Source organism: Protobothrops mucrosquamatus, unplaced genomic scaffold (assembly GCF_001527695.2).
Source record: "Protobothrops mucrosquamatus isolate PMUCROS unplaced genomic scaffold, P.Mucros_1.0 scaffold342, whole genome shotgun sequence".
NCBI lineage: Eukaryota > Metazoa > Chordata > Lepidosauria > Squamata > Viperidae > Protobothrops > Protobothrops mucrosquamatus.
Window position 1 is genome coordinate 826993 of NW_015386679.1, and position 25607 is coordinate 852599.

The 25607-nt window shown below is 45.7% G+C and overlaps 1 protein-coding gene across 1 annotated transcript; it reads left to right on the forward strand.

Annotated features, from left to right (window-relative positions):
• The first annotated feature begins 12266 nt into the window (after positions 1 to 12266).
• Positions 12267 to 23777, forward strand: LOC107286985 (sarcoplasmic/endoplasmic reticulum calcium ATPase 2). The gene is made up of 5 exons (XM_015815435.1): positions 12267 to 12384; positions 13505 to 13522; positions 13632 to 13714; positions 21257 to 21361; positions 23586 to 23777. The coding sequence occupies exons 1-5, from the start codon at positions 12267 to 12269 to the stop codon at positions 23775 to 23777; spliced, it is 516 nt and encodes a 171-aa protein (XP_015670921.1).
• The last annotated feature ends 1830 nt before the right edge of the window (positions 23778 to 25607 follow it).

The window sequence follows — 25607 nt, forward strand, 5'->3', positions numbered from 1 at the left end:
GCAGAGGGGCAGGAAATATAAATAGATTGGGGAGGGGTCCCAGCAGAAAGTAGCTCTGGTTCTGCACCTCAAATAATTGTTGCAGCCTCGATGGCAGTTTAATGCGACTTGGAAGGCTCACTGACCTCTGTAAATCTTACCCCAGGAGACGCTAAATCACATTTATTCTCCACTAAATCATTTAGCTATAACGGCCTGCAGGCTGCAGCAGCTGCATTTTGGAAGCAGATTGATGATTAGGATTAGGTCTAAAAACATATTGCTCCCTTCTTAGGTTTTACCTTAGGGATGGACTATTGGAGATATATATATATATATTTTTCTTCTCTGTTGGTGTAAAACACTTGGTTGAAATAATGATCTTGACCCCTATCTGGCAGGCAAAAATGTCATTTAGACTGAATACATTTGAATTGCACTATAATTTGATGCGGTTGTTTTGTTTCCCAGTTTCATATCATCTTATTTTGATCTTCCCAACAGCCCTAACAGATGTATTTGAGAGGCCCAATTTGGCCAAATTCAAAACAAATACTGCATCCAGGTTTGGTCGCCACGATGTAAAAAAGTTGTTGAGACTCTAGAAAGAATGCAGAGAAGAGCAGCAAAGATGATTAGGGGGCTGGAGGCTAAAACAGCAGCAATACTGGGTCCCCTGGAACCCCCGTCCTGCAAAGCCCCCCTTTTGCAAGCCCGTTTGAAGTGCTGCGTCATTCCTGCTGCCCTTCCCAGGAGCAAAGCCCATTACGCACTTCACCAGCATGCAAAAATTACTTTCTCATCTCAGCTGAAGCAGAAAATTATAATGAACCTCCCCCACCCCACCCCCAATGGGAAGCCAAGAGTTCTGGAGAAACAGATAAAGTGGCTATCTTTAGCTCTTAAGAAAAATGACACTCAATAATGCGACTTTAATTCACTGCCTTCCACCTTCCTGGCTTCTTAATTTGGTCGGGACGCCTTGGGAGGAAGCCGGCTTTTGAGCAACTTAGCATTAAAACTCCGGCTTGATAATGACAAAGCCGATCAAGCAAGCCTTTTCGATTTATATTTTCTCTTTGCTTAAATCCTCAGGTGGGATTGATGAGTTTGCCGGGAGCTTCCAGGGGCATCTTGGCTGTCCGTTGCTTAGAATGAACAGGGATCTAAATGAATAACAGAGTTGGAAGGAACCTTGGAGGTCTTCTAGTCCAGCCCCCTGCTCAAGCAGGAGACCCTACACCACTTCAGACAAGTGACTGTCCAGTCTCTTCTAAAAAAACCTCCAGTGATGGAGCACCCACCATTTCTGAAGACTAGCCATGCCCAGTTCCTGCAACCGTTCTTCATGTTTTAGCTTCCAGGCCCCTAATCATGGTTGTTGCTCTCCTCTGCAGGGTTCCTGCATCTTTTTTAGAGTGGGTCTAGACACGAGGGTCGGGTTAAAGATCAGTGCAGTATACAGCCATAAAAAGAGCTGTGCTTTAGGCAAAGTCTTTTCACAAACCGACCATGTAATTGTATTGATCTGAGATGGCTTAGCGGTTAGGGAAGATACTGTAAGCGTCTCCAAAAGATCAGACTTTCCAAGTTACCGCTTTTCCCATTGTAAGGAATACCTTGAAGAAATCTGGCGACTGAAAAAATCTTAAAGCTGTAAATTGGCCGAACGAGAGATTCGCTTTGCCTGACTGCAGTTTTTTTTTTGAGCAATAAAAGACCACTTTTGGACAATTCTTCGCCACTGCAAATAAAAAAAAAGAGTTAGGATCATGAAACAAAAAGAAAAAACATTAAGCAAGTTGGGAAATCAATGGTAGGTTGCCGAACTATTATGCGGGCTACCCCCCTTGTTTGTTGAACTAAATGCAGAATATATTATGAGAAATGCTGGGATAGAAAAACTAAACATTGGAATTAAAATTGCAAGGGGAAAGAAACGATCTACTACTCAGTTTGGGGGGGGGAACCCTGCCAGGTTTCTTCCGGTTCTTTCTTCTACATCAAAACAGCCCCTTAAAACTAGCCAGCCAGAAACCCATTGCAATTACAACAAAATGCAATTAAATTAAAACCGAACTGGAAAGACACCGTGGTGGAGTCTTCAAGCTTTAGGGTCTGTTTTTTTCCCCACCAACTAAGCTTTAGAAGAAATATGAGTGTGTTCCCCCTCCCCTTTCCCCCCCCCCCCCCCCCCCCCCCCCCCCCCCCATGACTCAGGGATGTCAAAACAAGTGGCCGGCTTTTACTCTAACACTTCTTGAAGAATTTGATTGAAATTCTGTATGTCCAGATAACGACTGACAAAGTGGCCCTCTTGCAGTTTTTTTTTTTTTGTTTCAAGATATTTTTGGAAACAGCACAAGTGACCTTGGCACAATGGAGCGGCTTTTTCCAATTTAGGATTTTGCAGCTGACCCGAAGGGAAATCAGAATATTCTTGAAAGGTTTTTGAATTGGTGCACAAACACCAGCAATGGGTATTGATGTGGGCAAGGTGTTGCTACTCTGTGTGTTGGAGGTGTGTGGATGTGCTGTTTACTTATTTATTTAGGCATCTGTCAACAAACAACGACTGGGTGTCCTTTTTTTTCACTGTTTTATAGCTGGCCTTTTATAACTTCCATTATGTCATTTGAATGGAATACTGTTTTGTTTATACTGCTTTTGTTTCTTTGGGGCTCCCAACTTCGGGGGGCCAGACTGGATCTGAAGTCCAAATGACAAGAGCCTGTAATTTCGGTTTGGAGTTCCATTTTTGGCTTGGCTGGTCTCCTGCGAGAGCTAAATTCCTCATAGTGGATGATGAATGATATAATTCCTCATCTTGAAGAATGGCAAGATTTGTACCAGATCTAATGAAACGAAGGAGAGCCGTGCCGAACATTTATCTTCAGCTTGGGGTTTGAATTTCATAGGACGACTCTCGGATTGCAGAAATATAATCGCCTACGGCCTGGTGCTTATTTGTATTACGCTTCTAGTTAATACTTCTACTCCGAAGTGCCAGCCTTTACTTTTAACCTAGAAAGGAAAACTCTAACTAGTAATACCGAAGAATGCCATACTTTTTTTTTTTTAAGGAAAAGGAACGGATTAGATCAACTAGATCCTGCTGTTCCAGTCACCCTGGTGAAGAAGACCTTCGGTGGAGTTTTCAGTTGGTGGTAGAGATGAATTTGATGGTTATCACTGGAGGTTTTCAAGAAAAGATGATTGGACAACCGTTTGTCTGGGATGGTAGAAGGCAGGGCTCTCCAAACCTGGCAACTTTTAAGACTTGTGGACTTCAATTCCCAGAATTCCCCAGCCAGCCTGAACATCTGCAACGACAGCCTCTTCTCTTGCTGAAATTTGCAGCAAATTTCATGTCCAACTTAACACAGAGAGAGGGTGGAGGTCACAATATGCTATGCCTGGAGACACAACTTGGCATCCTCAGATCTTCTTAATTCAATTAAACACTGGTCTCAAAATGCTAGTGGATTTAGCCCTTAAAAGCTTCTAAAAGGATGAGCCGTTCTCTAACTGGGGAAGATTCCAGCAAAGACTGAGTCACACACACGTCTTTCCCCATCATTTAATGGAACTGCACAGAGGAGGAGGAGAAAGAGGGTGATCTAATTGCATCGTCGTTCCTCGAACCGGCTTTCTACTTGTGAGGCAAAGCCGAGAGGTGAAGCTGCCCGCTTTTCCAAGGAGCGTAACAGAAGATCCGTTTGTAGCAATCTGCCTAAGTGGATGTTGAACGGCACCCACACACTTCTTAATCCACAGAGGCAAAACTGAACGTTTATTAGTTGCGTTTTCTTCCCGTCAGGCCAGGTAGGAACAGCCCATCCATCTTCCCTCTTGGGAGGAAAAAATGCTGGTAGGGATAAAAGGCAGGTCTGCGCACGCTTTTGCACTCTGCAACTTTACACACTTCTCGCATTCTGCCACTAGGTTAAGTAGGAGAGGATCCTACCAATGCCAGGTACCCCTGCCTCGGGTAGGACTGTCATAAAATTAAGAACGTCTCCAGGTCAGGGAATGTCCAACCTTAGCAACTTTAAAGACGTGTGGCCTTCAACTCCCAGAAGTCTACAATTCTGGCTAGGAAATTCTGGGAGTTAAAGTCCACAAGTCTTAAAAGTTACCAAGGTGGGACACCCCTGCTTTAGACCATGTTGGGTAGCCCCTCCAAAATGTATTGCTATGAAGCCAGAATCTCCTCGAAGGTTTAGACTAGAGGATGATGGTAACCTCCATCCAAAGAGATTTTAAGCAGCCTGGGAATATAATCTGTGAATTGTGAGGAAAACTGAAAACAGGTGGGATGTGAAGCTGTTAAGCACCAAGGTCTCAGACATGAAGAGTTGGTCGTCATCCAAAGCAGGAGGTAGACGGAACAAAATCCTGCTCTTGTTTACTAAGAAGCATGCCTCGCCAGAACCATTGTGGTTTATGCCCCAATAATACGTGCCTTTGGGGTTGCGAAGCCAGAGGGCCACTCGGCCGCTGCAGAAATCGGCCAATCTTTGGGCAAACAAGGCTGGCGGAATTTCTCTGTTCCTGTTGCGAAGGCATTTCATGTCCTTTCACGGGTACTAAAATTGTCATCCTCTCTCTTCCCAGATCATCCTGTTGCCTCGAGTTTGCTCACTTGCCATTTAAGGTCTTCTTGATGCTTTCCTGTTTGGTTCTCATCTGCTCTGCAATCCCCAATGGCCACCCCCCCCATCCCAGAGATGGGGGGGGGGGAGCCTGCCACATCTGTCCCAATCATTTAAATCAAAGTTCCTAATTAAAACAAAAAAGACAAGCAAAATGTTTTGTTAAAAGACAGGATTTGGGGGCAAAGCGAATGGAACATTCCCAGTGATCCGGGCTCTTTTCTGTGCTCCTTGCAAAAAAAAAAAAAGGGCTTTGAGGCTATTTTGGGAGGACTTCATTTTCATTTTAGCTGGTGGGGGAGGGTGCAGTTCCTGGGCTAATAAAGGCCCCGGTATACCAGGCAGCCAATTTATTGGTCTCTACTGCATGTAACACAAAATTATTTACCTTTGAAATACAGGTGGCAAGCACCTTCTGGGAAAAGACAGGAAAGGACTCAAAAAGTGGCGTCTGCTGCTCTAAGAGTGTGTATTCAAAACACTGACACACAAAAAAGGTAGGGAAACGTCTTGGTTCAAAACAAAAGAAGGGCGTTCTTCAATCTTGGCATGGGCGGACTTCAACTCCCAGAATTCCCCAGCCAGCAAAGCTGTGGACACTTCTGCACTCTGCAGCCAGGTTAAGGAGAGCATCCTGCAAATGCCAGGTACCCCTGCCTCGGGCAGGACTGGCCCTGCCTGCAAGACACGAGGTCATAAAATTAAGAATGTCTCCAGCTCAGGGGTGTCTTTAAGACTTGTGGACTTCCACTCCCAGAATTCCCCAGCCAGCCTGGCAAAGCTGGCTGAGGAATTCTGGGAATTGAAGTCCACAGGTCTTAAAAGTTGCCCAGGTTGGACAGCCCTGGTCTAAAGACACCCCAGGAATTGAGACCCAATGCTTTGCAAAGCTCACCCTTCTGTACCCCGCTTTCAACGATTCAGGGGAGAAACCGACCACCGCTTGGGTGTGTAGTCCATGGGTCCCGTCCTCCTAAACGCTCTTCAGAAGCCCTGTCTGGCCTGATGGCTTTGCAAGGTCTTTTGGCCTACTTGCCATGCCAAAAAGCCCGGACCATTTGTGAGCCTCGAATGAAGGGGTTGTCAGAAAGGCGACCCCCACCTACATTACTTCATGGTGGACTTGAGTAACCCGCCCAGAACAAAATGTCAAAGGATGAGCCGGTTAGAAGCCCTAAGGATTATTATTAGAGGGAGGTGTTTTCTCCCCAGGTTGCCCAGAAACCTTCCTGGGTTAGACTTTCAACAATGACAGCCGGCTCAGATCACCAGCTGGGGTGGCCAAGAGAGCAAGCGCCAGCTGGAGTGTCTCCTTTCTCTTCAACTTGCCCCCCCCTCCATAGCTTGAATTCCCCTTGGGAGGGGGGCTGTCGGAGAAGATGCACCGAAGGTATTGTGTTCCTCTGCCTGCTCCGGTGGTCCCGAAGCCAGAGGAACCCAACAAGGAGAGAAGCAGACCAGATGCTATTATTACTGCAAGTCTCAAGGGGTTGGCCCACCGCGGGAGAAGACCTCTCCCCTTGCCCTTTTATTCCCCCACCGGGGGAGCCACCGGGATGAACCTGAGGACTATTTATAATAGAATGAGCCAACCTGAAATGTACGCTGGGTGAACACTGGGACGCCAGTCTCTTTCACATCGCTTGGGGTCAAAAAGCAGATCTGAATTTGGCTTGTTAAACAGGATGTGGGAAACCAGCCACCGAAGCGACAATAAGGAAAGGGTGAACAGACCGTACCGTGTTGTAGACACATAACCTTCAGAAGTAAAGCCAACCAAATCACACTGCGAACTATCTTAACACCCACTCAAGCCATTGATCACTGGAGGTTTTCATGAAAAGATTGGACAGCCATTTGTCCGAAATGGTATAAGGTCTCCTGCTTGAGCAGGGGGCTGGACTAGAAGACCTCCAAGGTCCCTCCCAGCTGTTATTCTGTTACTATTGTGGTTTCCGTAGTGGGGTTTATCACTTAACATCTTGCACTAATGCAGCCAATCATGGTTTATTCAGGAAGTCATGATTTAACGGGTGAGGTCCGTTAAGCAAACCAAGGGGCCCCACTGTAAGAGAGGAGGCAGACTAGGACTGCCCCCCTTTTTACAAAAAACCAGCCTGGCTTCCAGACACTTCCCATCGTGTGATAATAAGAACCGTCCACTTGGTTATTCATTATCAAGCGCACACAATTGGGCTTAACATCGCAAGGAGCAACTTCCTATGAAATCAGGGTATCTTCCCTACAGGAGAGTGGAAGGATTTGCTTTCCAGCTTCAAGACGTGCAGTTTTGTCACAATGTGGATTCCAAACAGGGCACTGGAGAGGGAGAGCGCTCCGAAGCACAACACCCCCCCCCCAGGTCACAACCACAGCAAAAGCAGCCTCCCCGGAGTCCCCACATGCGAGGGTTGGGATTTCCTGATCGTCCACGTCAAATCAGATCCAGGTTCCCATTGTAAGGCAGGAAATCCTGACTGCCAGCGTTTAAGAGGGTCGAGCAATTATGGTTTACATTAGTCTCCATATTGCTCCGGTATCATTTCCGCAGAACGTTCATAGGTCATGTAGCCCAGCACAAATTCCTGATGCCTTCGCAAAGCAAGACCTTGTCTTCTCCTCCAAGCAGGTTCTCATTCAGGTCTCTGTGGTTCCCAGAGGTGCTTTTTTCCAAAAGGCAACAGGTCTTTTCTTGAAAGCCCTTCGCTTCTCATCCAAGAAGCTTCTCCAGTACTTCAGAAACGTTTTCAAGAAAAAAAACCAACCCTAAAAAAGTCCAATTGCCTTTGGAAAAGCACCTTTGGGACCTTGTCTTCTCCCAAACAAGTCACTTCCTACATTCCTGCAGGTTTGGAGGCCAGGTGACGGTCCTCACCCCCACTTGGTTGGTTAGGGAGGCCTTCTTCCTTCTGCTCCTTGGCTGCGTGGCTGCAATGGGGAGACGGACCCTCCTATCCTCTCTCTTCCTCCGGCTTCTGCTAGGGAAAACCCCAGGTAGCATCCTTGCAAGGTTGGTCACCTCCTCCATGAAGAGAGCAGAAGGCACAGCTGGCCCGCTTTGCATGGGGAGCACCGGTGGTCCTTGGGGTGGGGGGGATTTGCAAGGCGATGCCTGCCATCCCGCCTGCCTCCCAGTCGATAGTTTCATAGGCAAATGGATGGAGATGCATGGAATGGAAGAGAGATTGTGGAATTAATTTTCAGGCAGCTGGCCACCGCTCTGGAGGGGAACGCAATCAACTAATTTTCCCTGACTGCCCTGACAGTTCCCGTAATGGAATATTAACAGCTTTGCATCTAATTACTTGCAAAACCCATCTCACTCCCTCGCGCCTGCGCACCTGAGCTCTTTCAGAGTTTCTCTGCTGCTCCCAATTCATTATTTTCTTCCTTAGCATAATTTTAAGTACCAAAACAAAAAATATAAAAAAAGTGTGGCTGGAAATTTCGAGCCTTAAACCTTTGCTATGTTTTCTCCTCCTGGGACAGACCTGGGAGCCTCTGATTTGCCCGTTTAAAAACTCCACATCCCTGCTGGGTATCTGTTTGCTATGACCGGTTCAGAGAGGCACCAGAAGCATTTTGGCTGGTGGTCAACAGCTGGACAAACCCAGCAGAGGATCCTGTTCTTAATTTGGGTGCCTTGAGACTTCTCCCAGCCATCCCTCACTGTCAACATCCTGCCAGCTTAATTTATTGCCAAAGAAAGCTCCCAAAAGGATGACTAACTTTTATGGGTTTGCCCTGATGCAAACAGTGAGCAAATGAGGTGCCTATCCTTTTATCTCCGTCCCGGGGAAAACCTTGAAATGTGTCACTTCTGGATACTCCCAGGCTTTAAAACTCAATTAACGGCATCGTTAATTTAAACCTTGCTTTTCCCATTAAATAATGTCACTTTTCAGCTTTGACAGGGCCCAGGGTGGAAGCTTGGCTGGCAGACCAGATGATACAACCCAAACGAGGAGAGGAACGGGTGGGGGGGGGGAAGAAAAAGCATAAAAGCAAACTTTGTCTAAAAGCAAGCTAGCCAATTAGGAGGGGAAGCAGGTCTCCCAGCCAGAGAGCTGTTGAAGCTCAAATTGGACCAGCACTGCAGGACTGGCATTCCTCCCCATCTCCATCTCCATAAGCTCTCCAGAGTGAGGGGTGTCCTCTAGACACTCCAGCTTCCCCTACTACGTTACATCTGCCTGTACAGTTCTGCAGGTTTGGGTAAAACAGAACCCACAAATCTGAAAACATCTGCGGAAGCCAAGGGTTTAAAATAGAAGGGGGGGGTGCTGGAGGTCAGGACAATTTGAGCAAGTACACAAATCCCTTTGACGTCGTCGAAGAGGACCCGGGAGAAGTCAGAGAGAAAACCAGGACAGCCTGCCTGAAAATAGTTTGCCCTGGAAGGTTGCTCTCCGTGGGGCCTCGAAAAAGATTGTAGGCTGGCTCAGCCATCAGTTAATGGCCAGGGTTGTTAGGAAACAAATTACGGTTTTCATATTTTTTTTCCGAAGGCTGGAATAATTTCTATTGCGTTATTAGAATAACAGGGCTAGAAGGGACTTTGGAGGCCTTGCAGCCAACCCCCGTCCAAGGCAGGAGTCCTTATAGTAACCCAGACCAATGGCTGTCCAGTCTCTTCTTGAAAACCTCCAGTGATGGAGCACCCACAATTTCTGGGGATTAATTGTTCTCACTATCAGGAGATTTCTCTTCATTCTAGGTAGGATTTCCATTTGATGAGGAAGGTTGCTTCCCCCCCCCCTCCAACGAAGACACGGGATTTCGTTGGACGAGGACGCAGGCTTTCGTAGCTTAGCATCTTCAGGTTCCCACCGTGTCATACAAGGTGGCAGGTCTTCTCAGTATTTCAGCCGCCGTCATGAGGAAGGGACACTGAAACGCTTCCTGATGCTCAAATGACAGGCCGACGTCTAATGTCTTTAGGGCTATGAGAACCAAGTCTAGGATGTTCAACCAATGACCTATGATGCCCTTTCTATTCTTACTCCAGGTTTTCTCCACCTGCCAGACAAGTACTCTGCCTGCATGTATGTGTCTTTGTTCGCAGATGGAGCCATGGCACGGTTCCAGCAGTTTTCCAGAAAAAAAGGGGCTGTTTTTCAAAACAGTAAAAAAAAGGTGAGAATGGCTGGATTCACACGTAAACAGGTCACGGATGCCCGAATCAACCCCCCCACTACATCATCTGGGTCCAGCCTATCCTACCTTCAGTTCAACCCCTCTGTTTAAAAATCTGGGCTTGCGTTAGGGCCCCAAAGTTTCGCAGCTCGGTTGTTGCCGAAGTCGTATCCCCGCCAAAGCGAGCAGGGGGCCTCCAAGGATGAGTCTGACCTCCTTTTCCGCCAAGGTCCCACTCGGCATTCATGCCACCGTCTCCGCTCCTCCTAAGCGGTGCGCTTTGTTTGTCTCGCTGTCTCCCATCCTAATTCTTGCTCCATTTCGAGAGACAATTCATCCGCCCGAAGCCTTCCCACAGCCACTGTTTACAAGCTTTCCCGCTGACGAGCCAAAATCGCTGGGGAAAAGAGGCAAATGGACCAAGGAAAACAGTGGGGGTTCTAAGGCGTTTTTGTCTTTAGCGGAGCCAGTTGCTCCTGGCTAAAATGCAGAGGAGTAAACAAGGGAAAGGGGGGACTTTAGGGGGGAGAATTCAAGCCCAGAGATGGGTGCCGGGCCTGGGGAATGCATCCCTACTCGTTCCCCACCCCCAGCCCCACTGCTTTTTAAAAACCTTTCTTCTCGCTGAGAAAGGCACCGAAATCAGCCTGCCTGTTGTGGGTGCTTCATCTCCGGAAGTTTTCAAGAAGAGACTGAATAGCCATTTGTCCATAGGGGCTCCTATTTGAGCTGGGGGTTGGGCTAGATGACCTCGAAGGTCACCCTTTATCAAGAGATAAAAACCCTACTCCAAATTCAAGGAAAGCTCTTCAAAGTTTCCTGCTCTGCTTGGGGGGGGGGAAAGAGACATTGTTTTTTAAGGACGCAACCTCCCATCCCATAATTGTTTAAAACCAGAAGGTGTTTTGCATTACAGACACTGTTCGATAGCTGATGATCATATCATTTATATCAGTGTTATAACTGTTATTCTGTTACTCATTTTGCTTTAGGTTGGTCAGGCTGGGATCAAGCCATCTTTAACCTTGACAAAGCAAGAGGATGGTCTGTGTTTCCATGATCCTTTTTCGTCTGAAAAGCTTGCTTGCTGGACAGGCCGCCTTTCCGCCCCTTCGTCTTATTGCATACTGGATGTAGTTCTCCGTGGGGCACCGATTCCAAAAAATGGAGGTTCCAGAACTTGGATTTGCAATCCAGGACAAACCAGAACCACCCCAGCAAGCAGATAAAAAGCTGCATATGGATACTCATGAACTGAGCCCTTCAGGTTGACCCCATTGAGGCTAAACTGTAATTCTAAACTAAAATCAATATGGGTTATGCTGGTGGAAACCTCGCTAATTCAGTTACCCCCCCCCAATAAATGCAGATCAATCATCCCAGCTTAACTTTGCCTGGATTCAGACGTTACGAAAAACAAGGGTACGTTGTGAGCTTGTTTTAAAAACCGATCCAAAGCATCCCGCGCTTTGCTTGCAACGCGGCCCCGCATCGTGGCTCGCAAACCAGGCTAAGCGATTCTCAGCCGCCGGCTAAGCCCCGGCGCGACCCGCCTGTCCCCGGTTCACACGCGTGTCCGAGCCCGGCCGGCCCACGTGTCAGGCGCCGCTCCTGCCCTTCCCCGAGCGCAAGCCCCGCCCACCCCGTCCGTTAACGCTCCACACTACGCCGCCCACGCCTTTCAAAGCTCCTTCGGTTTCGGCGCCCGCCCGCCCGCTCGCCCAGGCTCTCTGCCCGCCACCCCCGCCGGGCGATTAGCCTAAAGTGGCGATCCGCAAAATCAACGCCGGCCCGGTCGGTCGGTTTGATTTTCTTTTGTCCTGTTCCTTTCCCCCCCCCTCCTCTCTCTCTTCCCCCTCCTTCCCTCCTCCCCTCCGCTGTCTGGCGCGCGCGGCTCCTTCCGCGGCGATTGGCGCAGACCGCCGGCGGGGCGTGTCCGCATCCGGGTGCCGCGCGTGACGCGAGGGGCGGGCCGGGCGCCGGGCGGCCAATCGGCGTCGTCCACATGCCGCGGCCGCGAGAGGGGCAGCGGCGAGTCGCCTCGGATAAATTCTATTAGAGCAGCCGCTGCCGGCTCAGCCATCACCGGGCAGGGCAGCGACGCCAGCGCGGGAGGCAGGCAGGCCGGCGGCTTCGGCAGCGGCGGGCAAGACTGAGGCGGCTCCCCCCACCCCCTCAGGGCGGCCTTCGCCCCCTCCCCCACCGGCGCCCCCCGTGGCCCCCCCGTGAGGCGGCGCCCCCTCAGAGCGCCCCCCTCCGTGACGAGGGCCTTCCCTCGCGCCCCCCGTGAGGAGAAGGCGAGACCCCCCCCCCGAGAGAGCCCCGGGGCCGAGGGAGAGGGGGGCAGCCGGCGAGGCCTCCCTGAGGCGCCCCACATTTTTTTTAAGCTTCCTCCCCCCCCCGTTTTTCTTCGCCGCCGCCGCCGCCGCCTCTGCTGCAAAGGAGGAAGAGGAAGGGGGGGCCTCCGCCGCTCCTCCGCCGCCTCCCCCCGCCGCCATGGAGAACGGGCACACCAAGACGGTGGAGGAAGTGCTGGGCTACTTCGGGGTCAACGAAAGCACCGGGCTCAGCCTGGAGCAGGTCAAGAAGCAGAAGGAGCGATGGGGAGCCAACGGTAGGTGGGCAACACCCCCCCCTCCACTTCGGGGGGCAGCGGGATCTTCTCCCTCCCTCCCCCCGCATCCTCACCTTCCTCTTCCTCCTCTTGGCGATCGCCCCCCCCTCCCCACCCATCTCTCCTGACCCTGGGCAAGATGATCACCCCCCACCCCATATTCCCTTTCGCATTCACCCCCGATTCCATATCTATTTCCCCCCCTCTCTCCTCCCCACATCAATCCCCCCCCGCCCCATATCCATCTATCCCGACCCCCCCGCCCGGGAGGATGGAGACCCCCGCCCCATATCAATCCCCCCTCCCCCTATCTATGCCTCTATCCCAACCTCTCTGCCTGCCCCCCCCCCCCAATCTGGCATTTGACAGGAAAAGAGGGAGAAAGAGAAGAAGATGGCTGACTCGGCCATCGACCTCGTGGGTTCCCTTCGCTGCTGCCCCGGGCTGTGCAACGTGGAAACCAGCCGGGCACCTTCCTGGGAAGGAGAGAGAGAAAAAGCCTCCCAGTCTGCTGAGGCTTGGTGGGGGGGGAATCTCCTCTGCACTCCCTCTCCCCCTTTTCCCCCGATTTCTTCTTCCTTTTTGGCTTGGTTTGACCTTTGTTTCTCCCCTTTCCTGCCTGGCTCTGTGGCTTGGGCTTTTTCTGCTTGTCAAAAGCCAGCTCTGGGGCTTGCGAGATGGACAAGGGAGACAGCCCTACCCTGATGGGCATGGGTGGAAAAAAAAACCCTCCGCCCTGTCTCCTTCCTCTTTCAGAGGAGAAAAGGTTGGAGGTAAATGGGGAATGGTGGGAAGTGTGGAGCCGCATTAAACTACAGGGAAGAGCAGGGATGACTTGGCTCGATTGGTAACCCTTCAGAGAGAGAGAGAGTGCTGGATGCCGAAATGTTCTTGACGTAAAATGCAGGGAAGCCTGCGCCCGCCTGCCTCTCTCTGTCTGGTTGAAGGAAGCCTGCTTAACTATTGCATTGCTCATTTGCTTAGAACATCTCTTCCATTGGAGTGTTTAAAAGCCAAAAAAGCTCTTCGGTCTAGCCCAGACACCTTTATAATTCTAATGATTGTTGTTTTATTTTTCCTCCCCGCTTGACGTGGTTCCTGCAATTCTGGCATTTTAAAGAATTACCAGCTGAAGAAGGTAAGCCGGCATTTGAAGCTTTTTGTCTGTGATGCATGCTTGATTCCCCCCTCCCCCAACCGTCTGTGTCTGTGCTTGACGACTGAAGTCTGAATCTTTTTCTTGGCAGGAAAAACTTTACTTGAGCTGGTGATCGAACAGTTTGAAGATTTATTAGTTAGAATTTTGTTGCTGGCAGCATGTATATCTTTTGTAAGTATCTTCCTTGTTTTGAACTGATGACTTTGTCTTAATTGACACACAGGGTTCCTGGATTGCTAGTGAGAGTTTGAAAATGATTTTTGGGAGAAGTTATTCTATCTTGTCATTGGCTTGAAATAAGTGCTTTGCTTTTGCAACAGAGTTTAAGCAGCTTGCACCCCAACTCTTGAGCAGTTTCTTGTTACAAATACAATGTCAAGGGAATGATTGAATGAGAACACACAGCAGTTTAAGTCAGACATACTTGAATATTGTGAATAGTCATGACTGTCTCTGTACTTGAAGTAGGTTCTTGCCTTTTAACCTTGGCCCCAGCCAGAAGGTGAACTGGTATAGGGTGGCTGATTTTTTAGCGGTAGTTGATTGTTATGAAACTCACCGAGACGGCTGGAAGTCTTTTTTTGGATGCAATGCAAACTGTAAATAGAATTTGTATGGGGGGAATATGCCAGTTGCCTTCTCTTGCTGATAATAGCAAGGTGACAGTTGTTGCTCTTGACAGTGACAAGAATGATGACAGCAATGATGGCACCATTGTTGACCAAATTTGGTCACTGACCTTTGGGAAGCCTCTGGTAAAGTAAACTCTTTGCTCCCTGGACAGAATGGGGCAGGATGAGGGCTGTGAAATCGAGTCGGAATTTTAAAATAATGTGTAAAAGGATAGGGTCACGTTGCCAGGTGCCAAGCATCTGTTTGGAGAAGGGTGGGAGATGGGGAGAAAAATGCATTGTAAGTGGGGTACAACTTTGGTGAAAAGAGAAGCTTCAGGTATCCAGGTTGGCATGCAGAAATTGTACATGAAACTCCTGTCCCTGCTTTTAATTCAGCGATTATTGATACATAGGGTAGTTTTCTGAGTCTCTGTCTTCAAAGAGATGTTAAAAATGAAAATAAACGGTGCACCCTTGACTTAACTGGAGTGCAGAACCAGGAATATGATTTAAAAATATACAAGTGAAAGAAGGATCGCCCCCTTGAACCATCAGAATGTATAGTTGCTGATTCTGAACCAGTGAGAGTTTCCAGTTTCATGCCATTGACTCACCCGGCTGGGAGAATAGGTTTTTTGGCAGAGATTTTCTTCTCTGCAGCAACAAGTCCTTTAGTCATTCTGTTTCAGCTTTTTCCTGGTGACTTTTGGCAGATGAATGTTTTATTGACAGGTAGTGGCTGGTGCGTGATGAGATCCACTTATTTTGAAGGTCGCCCATTGGTGTGCTAGACTGCTAGGATGCCCATTCACTTTCTTTCATTTAAAACAATGATATATAAACAGCTGAGCCCTAGATTTGTTCCATAAGACTCAGTTAAGGAGAGAAATAGATGTAGAGTGCTGGTTTTGCAGTTAAATAACCTATTGATTATGGTAGACTTTCTGCAGGAAAATTGTTGGTGTACCAAAAGTTTCAATGTTGCCTCCTCACACTAAAATTCTACACATAACCATGAGATTGGGCAATTTCTATATACAAAAAATGTCAAGCTTGAAGATGATTTGAAATTCCCAGCCCAGAATGCTACTCTTGTTACCATGACATGAATTAGCCTTTGCCTGGAGAACGATTTCTAAAACATTTTCTGTAGAGTAGTGAGTATTTCTTTGTGGCATGTTGTGCTATTTTAGTTTAATTTTACAGCGGTAAATAACCTTCCATTCTTTGCAGTCCTTGCATTCCTTTACTTTTAATAGGTATCGTTACAATGTTGGGTTAAATTTGTTGACCCAATTTGTATTTGGTTGTTCCACTGTTCATCCACTGTAAGTTGTACAGTGCTTCCAAACTTAATATCCTTCTGCTTCCTTGATTTTGATGACAACACAAACTTTGATTCTAAGCAGGCATGCTGGTACCCACAGCCCAATGTCCCTACTTTGATGTGCCTTCGGTTTTACTGACTGTGATGCTTTAATGGAAATTTCTGACTTGCTGCTGTTGTAACAGGTTTTTTTTCTTGGTTTTATGGCATTTTTAGAAGAGCAATAGGCCAGGGATTCCTATACAGGAACATTGCTAAATTAAACCATGGTTGGAGACTCCTTGATTTGAGAATACTTTTTCCTGGCAAAATGGGACAACCAGTAACCTTAATCATAATGAGTCAAAATTCCGAGATGATGTCTGAAGTGTCCTATTTAGTGCTGAAAGAATTGTGGGAACAACGTACTAAAATGCCCTAATTGTTGCCTTCTTGACGATTTCTAATGAGATGTTAGAACAGAATGTCATTAATTTAGAAAAAGCACAACAATCACATGCCTCCTTGGACTCGAAAAATGATCCCTTTCTAAGGCTATTCTGGATCAGAAAATTGTGGTTGTCTGTATATGACTATAAGACTCTTGTCTTCTATCCTTCTGAGGTTGGTAAAATGAGGACCCAGATTGTTGGTAGCAACGTGCTGACTCTGTAAATCACCTAGAGAGGGCTGTAAAGCACTATGAAACGGTATATAAGGATAAGTGTTATTGCTATATGCCTGTAGGAGATGTTCAGATGACTTCCAGTGTTGGGAAGACCTTCCCTTCCTTTAGACTTTGCAGTTCTGGCCTCGTTTTGTGGGTGCAGAGAGAAGGACGAGTCATTGCTGGAACAAAAATTGGCTCGCTGTGCTTCAAAGTGTGGCGGTTATATCGGCAAGGCCAGAACAGCCCCTAGTCCCTACAATTGTTCTTCTGAGGCTGAGGAATAACAGATGCAACACAGATAAGGTTCACTTATTGGAATATGAGAGATCATTTTACTCGTCCACAGAAATAGTTGAATAAGTGTTAACTTCACGAGAAGCGTCTAGACACGTTGTTCTACCTTTGGCATTCTCTCTTTTCTCTGGACTGATATTCAACCACCCCCATGTAGCAGATCATACTTGTGACTCCAGCAAACAATCATGTTAGTAGCAGGACAACAGGCTGGCAAGAGTAAATTCAGTGAAACTTGTTCCCAGATAGGCGTGCAGGGGGATTTTAATCATAAAACATTCAGCCAGATGGTTATATAATGTATATACCAAGTACTGAAGCCAAGTTCAGATAACCTTTACTATCTTTCTATTGAAAGTGAATTTAACGAAGGTGGACTTCAATTCCCAAAATTCCCCAGCCAGCATGGCTGGCTGGGGAATCCTGGGAATTGAAGTCCATGCATCTTAAAATGGCCAAGGTTGAGCAACATTACTTCAAAGGAAATTGCAATGGGAAGGAAAGGAACATTTGCAAAGCAGAAATTCAGTTGCGCAACATGAACATTTCAACCCAAAAGAACATGACATAAACCTCACTATAAAAACCGATAGGAAATATTAGTAGAAGTTGCTCCTTGCTTAAAAAGATCATTTCTAATTGTGTTCCCTAGCAACTGGTATGCATGTTCCCATCAATCTTGCCCCCCCCCCAAAAGCATGATTATTTTATTCCCTTAATTTATTCCCTGCCTTTTAAGCCCAAAAAAGATGCCCTGAAGTATGGCTGCTGCTATTCCCCATCAGCAGGACTACATGAGAAACGTAGCCTACTTTGAGCAATCTTCGTAAAAGGTTTGAGCTTCTTGTGTCCTTGAGTGAGTTCAGACAAGCGAGAAAATAAGCCATTAAACCCATCTTTTAGCCTAATGCTAATCAGAAACGTGAGAATTTAGGTCCTTGCGCTGTTAGTCAAGCTCAGTTATAATGGATTTTTTCCCCCAGGGCTGCAAATTGCAGACCTCTTAGAATTTGCATAGCCTTTAAACGGTGCGTAGCCTTGGCTGTTTTATTTCAAAGATGTTCTCTACATCTAATAGTTTGGCATTATAGCAAACTGTTCCCACCATTTCCTTCTGTTAACAGTTTTATCTTTCTCTAACACTTGTTAGGGAGAGTTGACTCATAAGAACATGGGAATAACTTAGACTGATGGCTGGCAATCCCCCTGAAGGGTTTGTATGGAATAATTTGTCAGGATTATTCTAGGAAATATTTCACTTGTTTAATTTTAAGTGAAATATGGCAAAGTCGGTAAGCTCCTGAGGGAGCCAGATGGTCCTGCAGAGAATATGAAAAGAGGACAATGTTAACATTTAGTAAGCTCCTCCAAATTCATCAAACAGTAGCAAAACAAGCAGGGAAGTAATAGAGAAAAACTATCTTTAATGACTCCTCTTTAATGAAATGAAGTAAGAACAGATGTTCCCCTTGGCTTTTGCTAAATACCATTAGACATCCTGTCTCTGTGGATTGCATAACAGCATTTAGTCCCTTAAAGTTACCTGCAAGGTAACTCAACATTATACATGTATATATATAGTGCTTAAAGTTGGCTTCATTGAGCTCAGTAGTTTTTTTCAAAATTGTAACTCTTTGCCTGCTTACCTGGGAAGACCTTTTCCTTTACTTGTTGTAGCTGCATTTTGAAGAGAAGGGGAAGCTGCAGTTGGTGTAAATTTGTATATTGGAGGCAGAATGAGAGGGCAGTCAACACTTATAAGCTACGTGAAAAACTCAAAATGTAGCTGAGTACGGAGGTTCAGGCAAAGAAAACTCAGAGAAGGTAATTGTCCTTGAAAATGCTGGCTCCGAGTCCATTGCAGTGTCAGATCAGTATGGCATTCTCTGGCTTGGTAGATTTCTGCTTAAAACCGGAATTTGGTGTTGCTGGTGACCTGCAAAATTCATTTGTGGCTTCAGTTTACAGTACATATAGATCCTGGAGTTTGCTGACGCTGAAATATGTTGGCATACATAATGATACAGTATCCTGATGTATGATTGTAATTTCGAAAACTGACGTCCCTCCCCTTCGCCATATGCTTCGTAGACTTGATTGTTAAATGGCTTTGACCTTTTTGCATAACCAGTAACCACACTGGAAGGCAAAGCCTCCATTCTCTTGCATTTCAGCTTGTGGCGTTGCCTGATCTTACCCATTTCAAAGTGACAGAGTTAGATAAGTCTGATCCGTGCTTTGGAGTGGGGGGGGGGGAATGATTTTCCTAAACCAAAAATCAAAAGAAAAGCATGCATATTATTTATCCCTGGGATATATTGCCAGTACAGATTATGCAGTAGAAGAGAAAAATCAGTTTTTTCAGCGTTGTAAATTCAAGAACTAATATTCAGTTATTGACTATCTGCATCAAAGTTTCATCAACGGAGTTTCGTCAAAGTTGCTGCACCCATTTTTATAGAACTTGGGGTCAAATTTGGCAGGTAAATTCTCCTGTGGTGCTCTCCTGTTGCTTCAGTCTGGGTCAAGACAGGACAGCTGATTTTAAAAAGTTCAGCACGTGCCTTTTGCCTGCTCTGCAGGGATCTGTGTCCTTGGTGCAAAACTGGAAATGTCAAGAAGCAAATTCAAATTTTTTTACCTTACAGCCCAAGTAAGAAAAAACTGGTGTTTCCATTCACACATTTTGCTGAACTGTAACCTGATGTTTAGTTTGGACTTGGTGCACTTCGTAAATCAGAGATATGGCTCATTATGTTGTATAAATTCAGCCAGCTTTGTGTTGAGCCAGGGCACCGTGTTCCATTATATCAAACAGAAAAACCAGAAAATCTAATTTTTTTTCTACCATTTTACCATTTTTTTTTAAGTCATCCAGGCTCTAGATTTTACTCCTTTTCCCGGTTTCCTTTCATCTGGAAACCCACCAAGTCGCCCTTAAGGAAAAGCTGTAGAGAAGCTGCTCTGAATTTTTTCCCCCTCCATTGCTTCTTTTGTGGCCTTCTTTCTTTAAAAGAGATCTGAACAATGACTTGCTGCTGACTTCCAAAGGCCGATTTCAGCATTCTTCAAGTCCGTTGCTTTGTACAGTACTTCCTGTTGCTCAATATATCCCACATAATATTAGTCCTTTTCTTCATGAATCATTGCAGGGTTTGATGCAAGCTACCAAGTCACTTTCGGTTACTCATAGGCCTAAATTGGCATTATGCGAGTCAATTTCGGTCATCACCCCATGTGCCTTTTTCAGTAACATGATCCTTGGAATTAGAAAGTTTTATGGGGGGGGGGAGAGAGAATACATGGCATATACATTCTTTTTCTTAACAGTTAATTCTTAATGTTGAATGACACAGACGGGAGGCGGGAAAATATTCCAGAATCCTTAATTTTCAGCCTAGTATTTAAAAAAAAGGAGGTATAGGATTTCCAAAGTCCTTTGATCAGTGCTTTGTTCTAAGAGGAACATGATTAGCTTCTTTTTGATTTTTGAAACAATCATTTTACGAAGCTGTAATGGAGCTTGTGGAAATATTGACATGTTGTCAGAACAATGAGCTAGCTTCAGAGAGGTGTCCCAGATTAAAGGACTTCTTCCAGAGCTTTTAACATTGTCTTCTGAGATGTACGTGTTTTAGGATGCGTTCCAAGATACGCAAAGCCTCAGTAAAGTTGGCTTGGTTATGACTTAGACTGCTGCGTGTCCTCAACCAATTTGCTTCATACAAAATACATTCTGCTTAAGTAAACCATTACTTAGTATGATGGGTAGTTCTTTTGTTGTAAATCAGAAAAAAAAATGCAAGCGAACTTTGAGTCCTGCTGCAGGAGAATCCCATAGTAATGGTTTCTGGGATCCTTTAGCCTTAATTATTAATTTTCTTCGGCTTTAGATGTACTTCATTCTTGATTTGGGGACAGTGAAGCTGCTGTTACTAGAAAATGATGGGATTAGTTACTGCAAGTAAGCTTGATTGAACCAAGTACAGTTAGATGGAATATCACTGTAAAATATACCATCAAATGATGGTTTCCTAGATGATCCCAAACAAAGGATTTGATTGCTTAGCACATGTTGTGAACCAGACAAAAACCGCTTCCCTGTAGATCTTGATGAGCCTTGAAAGGGAACAGAATCCCTCACCATCAGGAGCACTCAAGATCTCGGAAGCCAGCCAGCCAGCCTGAAATTCAAATAAAAAGGAGGTCTTGGTTCTATTTGAAGACTCTTAGCTGCTGGAAATGGTCCTGGAGTGAGAAGCAGACCGTAATGATAACAAAGATCAACTGATAGATCAAATCTGTCTGCCATTCAATTCTTGGCAAGCTGACCAAGCATAAAAAAGCTAGTGGAGAAGAACATTTGCGCTCTGTTAAAGCAACTGATGCTTTTATCTTTAAGTAACCCATAGGAATAATGTCTCTTGATTTTGAAGAGGAGTCCTTAGGTTGACACGTAGGCTATCCTCAGGAAGGGGTGATTTATTAACAAGGAATGCAGTGGTAATGTTCCTGTTGGGTTATTCTAACCCAAACGGGATTTATTTACAGCTTAATTTATTTTGAAAACAAAAGCAACAGGCCTAATCTGATCCACAAATTAGTTTAAAAGCAGCAAGCTTCTTGAAAAGCACAGGTGAGGCAATTACTTCCTTGTAATAGAATTTGCTTTTCAGGTGTGCTTAAGTGAGTCAGCGGACATTTTGAAATTATGCAATCAATCTTGAAAATTACCTATGGAATATATTTTGGGCTGAAATTTAAGTTGACACATAGCAAATGCCACCGAATCATATCTGTAACTTCACCAAGTTTCTAATCTCTTGCAGGTGTTGGCTTGGTTTGAAGAAGGAGAAGAAACAGTCACAGCCTTTGTAGAACCTTTTGTAATCTTACTCATATTAGTTGCTAATGCAATTGTGGGCGTGTGGCAGGTAAGCAAAGACGTGCTCGGAAAAGTCGTTGCAACGTGTGTGCTTTTTTCGACAGATTGTTTTAAGTCGCTTAGAGTCACCATTATCATGTTTATTAAGAAAATTGAAAGTGGAAACTAGCTCTGAAATTAGGTAAACCTTTTCATTCTTAAGATAGTTGCTGAATGTTATAAAGATAAGACAGGACCCAACTAGCCATGTACTTAATTCAGTCCAGCAAAGAGACTTCGGACTTTTAATGCTTAACCATCAACTTGTGTCTTTCCTTAGTAAAGTAGTGATGAATTCCACTCTCTGTCAGAGAAAGGGACTGAAGAATATCACTGATAGAAATTAAGGTTATGTGGATTAGGTTATAGGTTCAATCTATGAAAACAGAGAGCTGCCAAATAATTTAATTTATTTGGTAAATGTTCTGTATATCCAGTAAAGGACACCCCGTGCAATTTACCTGAGCCCACTGCATCCACCAAAATATATCCTTATATCAGGGCACAGCCCTTGTTTACCTTCTATTCCTTACTCAAATTTTCCATGAGAGAATATCAAAACGCGTTATGAGGATAATATATTAGAGCAGCATTTCTCAACCTTGGCAACTCTAAAACATGTGGACTTTTAATTCCCAGAATTCCCCAGCCTGCAGCCTGGGTTGATCTCTGCTTTCCTTTTCATCAGGGCAGGTGGGTCTGGCTTGTTGCCAACAGTACTTTGGGCTCTGTTTTGTGGGACATGACAGTTCAATACTGTGGTTGGGTCCTGTCACTCAGTTATACAGCACGGAATATTAATAGCTTGCTTCCTGGATACGAGTGACGTTTCTGGCATGAATATACCTTGTTTTTTCTTTTTCATCTTGGTCATATGAGAAAGCCATAATTTGCCCCTAATTCATCTTTCATAGCAGGGTAGTGTTACCATAGGAACTGGGAGGATGGCATCTAGGATGGTATGGGAGTTGGAACAGAGAGGAAGTTTTAAAAGGATGAAAAGAATAAAAAAAACAAAAACCAAAGCCCAATACTGCCCATTAAATTAACGATTTAGAATTTAGAGAGATTTAATTTACAGTTGACGCATTGGAATAGCTGAAAGTTGAGAGGCTTTCCTGTTAGATTTACGTCTATTAAAAAAGACAAATTATTGCCTACCTGCCCTCAGTGCTGATATGAACACTGCCTTTAAAAGCAAGAAAAATTGTTGAGCTGAGTGAAGAATTTTTCCGGCACTCAGATGAAAATGTAGTTGTTATGATAGAACAATGCTATAAAAAGCTTTAATATTCACTAATCGTCTGTCTGCTAACGTTGGTGACAGTTTAACGTTTCTTGCTTCTGAAAATGGAAGGGGTGACTTAAAAATGTATTTCTTAGCTGAAAAGTAAGAGATTGAAACTGCCTTCTCCTGATTACTCTTCTTAGTCTTTATCTCAAATACCTGCAAACATACATTCCTTTTACATGGACCTATTTTCCACTTAATTTGGATTCCAGCGGTCCTGCCTCTCCACATGTACAGCAAAAACCACAGTCAGATGTTTCTCATTTGACTGCTGGACTTTTCACGACAAACTAATAATTTAGCAAGATTTTAGCCATAAGGTACAGTTGTATTGGCTCAAAGCCCATGGGCTTTTTCTAAAAAAAAATTGAGGAAACGCTCATGAGGCGCATTTCAAGGTTCTGGTCTAAGATCCCAATCCTACTACCGTGTTGTGTTGATAGCAGGTACTTTGTTAGCAAGTCATGAATCTGAAATGTGTTGAAGTTGTGGGAACAGTGTTGGAACAGTGAACACACTCTGCCAAACCAGGGCCAAATGCTGTGGGAGAGAAAGTATAAAGGAACTTAATTACAAAGTTGTAACTCTTGAGTTGTCAGATTTATCAGTTACCTTTTTAGTCAAGAAGTACACTTTGGATCAGAGTTATTTTAAGAGAGATAAGAATCTGCAGTTAAAAGGCATCTTGGCTGTTGGATTATCTCCTTTTTTTTTTTTTTTTGCTTTATGCACACCAAAATTGCGCATTTAGGCTTTATTTGACAGTGAAATTTTGCAGGCTGCTCCCTCAGCTTAGCTGCAGCAAGACGTATGCCTCCCTCTCTGCCAGCGGATGATCCTAGATTATTTATGAAACGGCAAACTTGGAGGCCAGCTGCTCACCGCAGTAGTTAAAAAAATGTAGAACTACTGAACCCCTGCTGTTGATCCTGCGTTTTTTTAGGAGCGAAATGCTGAAAATGCCATTGAAGCTCTTAAGGAATATGAACCTGAAATGGGAAAAGTTTATCGACAAGACAGAAAAAGTGTACAAAGGATAAAAGCGAGAGACCTCGTCCCCGGTGACATCGTGGAAGTAGCTGGTGAGAACTTTTATTTACTGCATAATAATGGATTTCAATTGCTTACTACATAATAATGGGTTTTCAAATGCTTTTTTTTTTTTTTTTTTGGTATATTTGTGTATTGGGGAGGGGGGCTTCTGTATTTTGAGGTACCATTGACCCTGAATTCTTGACGGGCAGTTAAAGCTTAGTAAAGCAAGCAGGAGAAAACAAAAGCTGTTCTTTTGCTGCATAGGGTTCCCTTCTTTTAGGGCCACCCCCTCTTCCTTCTCTCAGATTCTCAATCATTTAGGTCACGGTTGTCCCAAAAATGCTTTTTCCTAAAGGCGGTTTCTTTTTTCCTTGAAAACATTTCGATTCTCGTCCAAGAAGCTTCTTCAGCTCTTTAGTCCAGAACTAACGTATTGCAGAATTGTTGGCAAAAGAAGGGCTCACAGTGGCGTTCAGCTCTTCTGTGAAGACTCCAGACCAGGGTGGCTAGGAGACCTCTGCTGCCCCTGGAGGCCTGATAGGCACTCCCCTCCCCAGTTTCCTAGGCCCATCCTCTCCCGGCCCATCCCAGTGGCTGCCTTGGATGTGGCCGACTGCCATGGTCACTTGGCACATCTCGTATGTAGTACAGCCAGTGGAGAGTACTGGTTATGTCACTTAAAAAAAAAACCTCTATGCATCCGAAAAAGGAGGTAATGGAAAGCCATGACTTCTTCTAGAAAGAGCAGGCATTAGATTAAAGGAGGGGGTTTCTTTCCAAGGCCGGTGAAGGAGCGAAGGCTGCCTTCTAGCTAAGAAAAGTGGACGTAGATGTTTCGTGTCCAGTCCATCCTGCAGTGGCCAGAGCAGTTCTCTGCAGGACATCCAGCCGCCAGTCCGCCTAGCCACGAACGTAAAGCGTAGCTCTTGCAGCGAACGCAGGCAACGGCAACCGAGCTAAAATTTCACGGTGGTGGTGGAAGGCAGGGAACAGACACCGTGTTCCATAGCTGATGTCAAGACTCCCGAGGTGTGAAAGACGGTGGGCATGCCTCTGTCATAAGCCTAAGCGTGTTGGATGGCCTTTGACATGGTGTCTGCCAACAAAGGACCATGTAGGGAAGCAACAAAGCCCTCGGTCGGGGGAAGCGTATCTGATGGTGGAATTTTAGGCAGTGTGCCAGGGACATTTGCGTGTCCGCACAAAAGCTCCTCGCTATTGACCAGCATAAAAGAACCAGGTGGCCCCACCGGTCAGTGGGGCCTAAGGGCCAGGGATCCTTCAGGAGGCTTTCTGCAGGAGCAGAGGGGCTGACCCTAAAGTCGGTTGCATAGCCAATAGACAGATTGCCAAAAATGCTCTTTGGAGGGGAGCAGGAAATTGACAGCGATTTGAGGCTCTGTTATGGTCGTTAAGTGGAGAACTTCCTGTAGAGGCCAGAACTGCATGTCAGTTCCTTCTTCAAGGAAAAAGTGGCATCTTGCCTCGTGACAAAATCACGACGCACCACCAGGTCGAGCTGGGCTCTCTTAAATTTTCTCCTTTGGTGCCCTGATTCCCGGCAATCGCCGGAGAAACCCGTTCGGTTATAAAGGAAGAGGTGCACGCTGATGCATCAGTTGCCTAGGATTCGAAAGCTTTTGGTCTCGGCAGTCAGAACGATGAAGGCACACGCGAGAGACGTCCTCGTCACGTTAGGGATTGTTTGGCTTCTGGGAAAGCGTCTGGCTCTCCACGATCTACCAAAATGGGACTTGTGATAGGCCACCTTGTCTAAGAAGTGGAGCAATTGGAGGGGAGGTTTAATGGAAGCAATTTGGTCTTGCCTGGAGCTCCCTGAGTCTCTTGCAAAGGAGAACTGCATAGTGGGGTGACAAGCACCTTCCGAGTTTTTTGTAGGATTCGTAATGGAGTTTAGGAACCAAGGGCC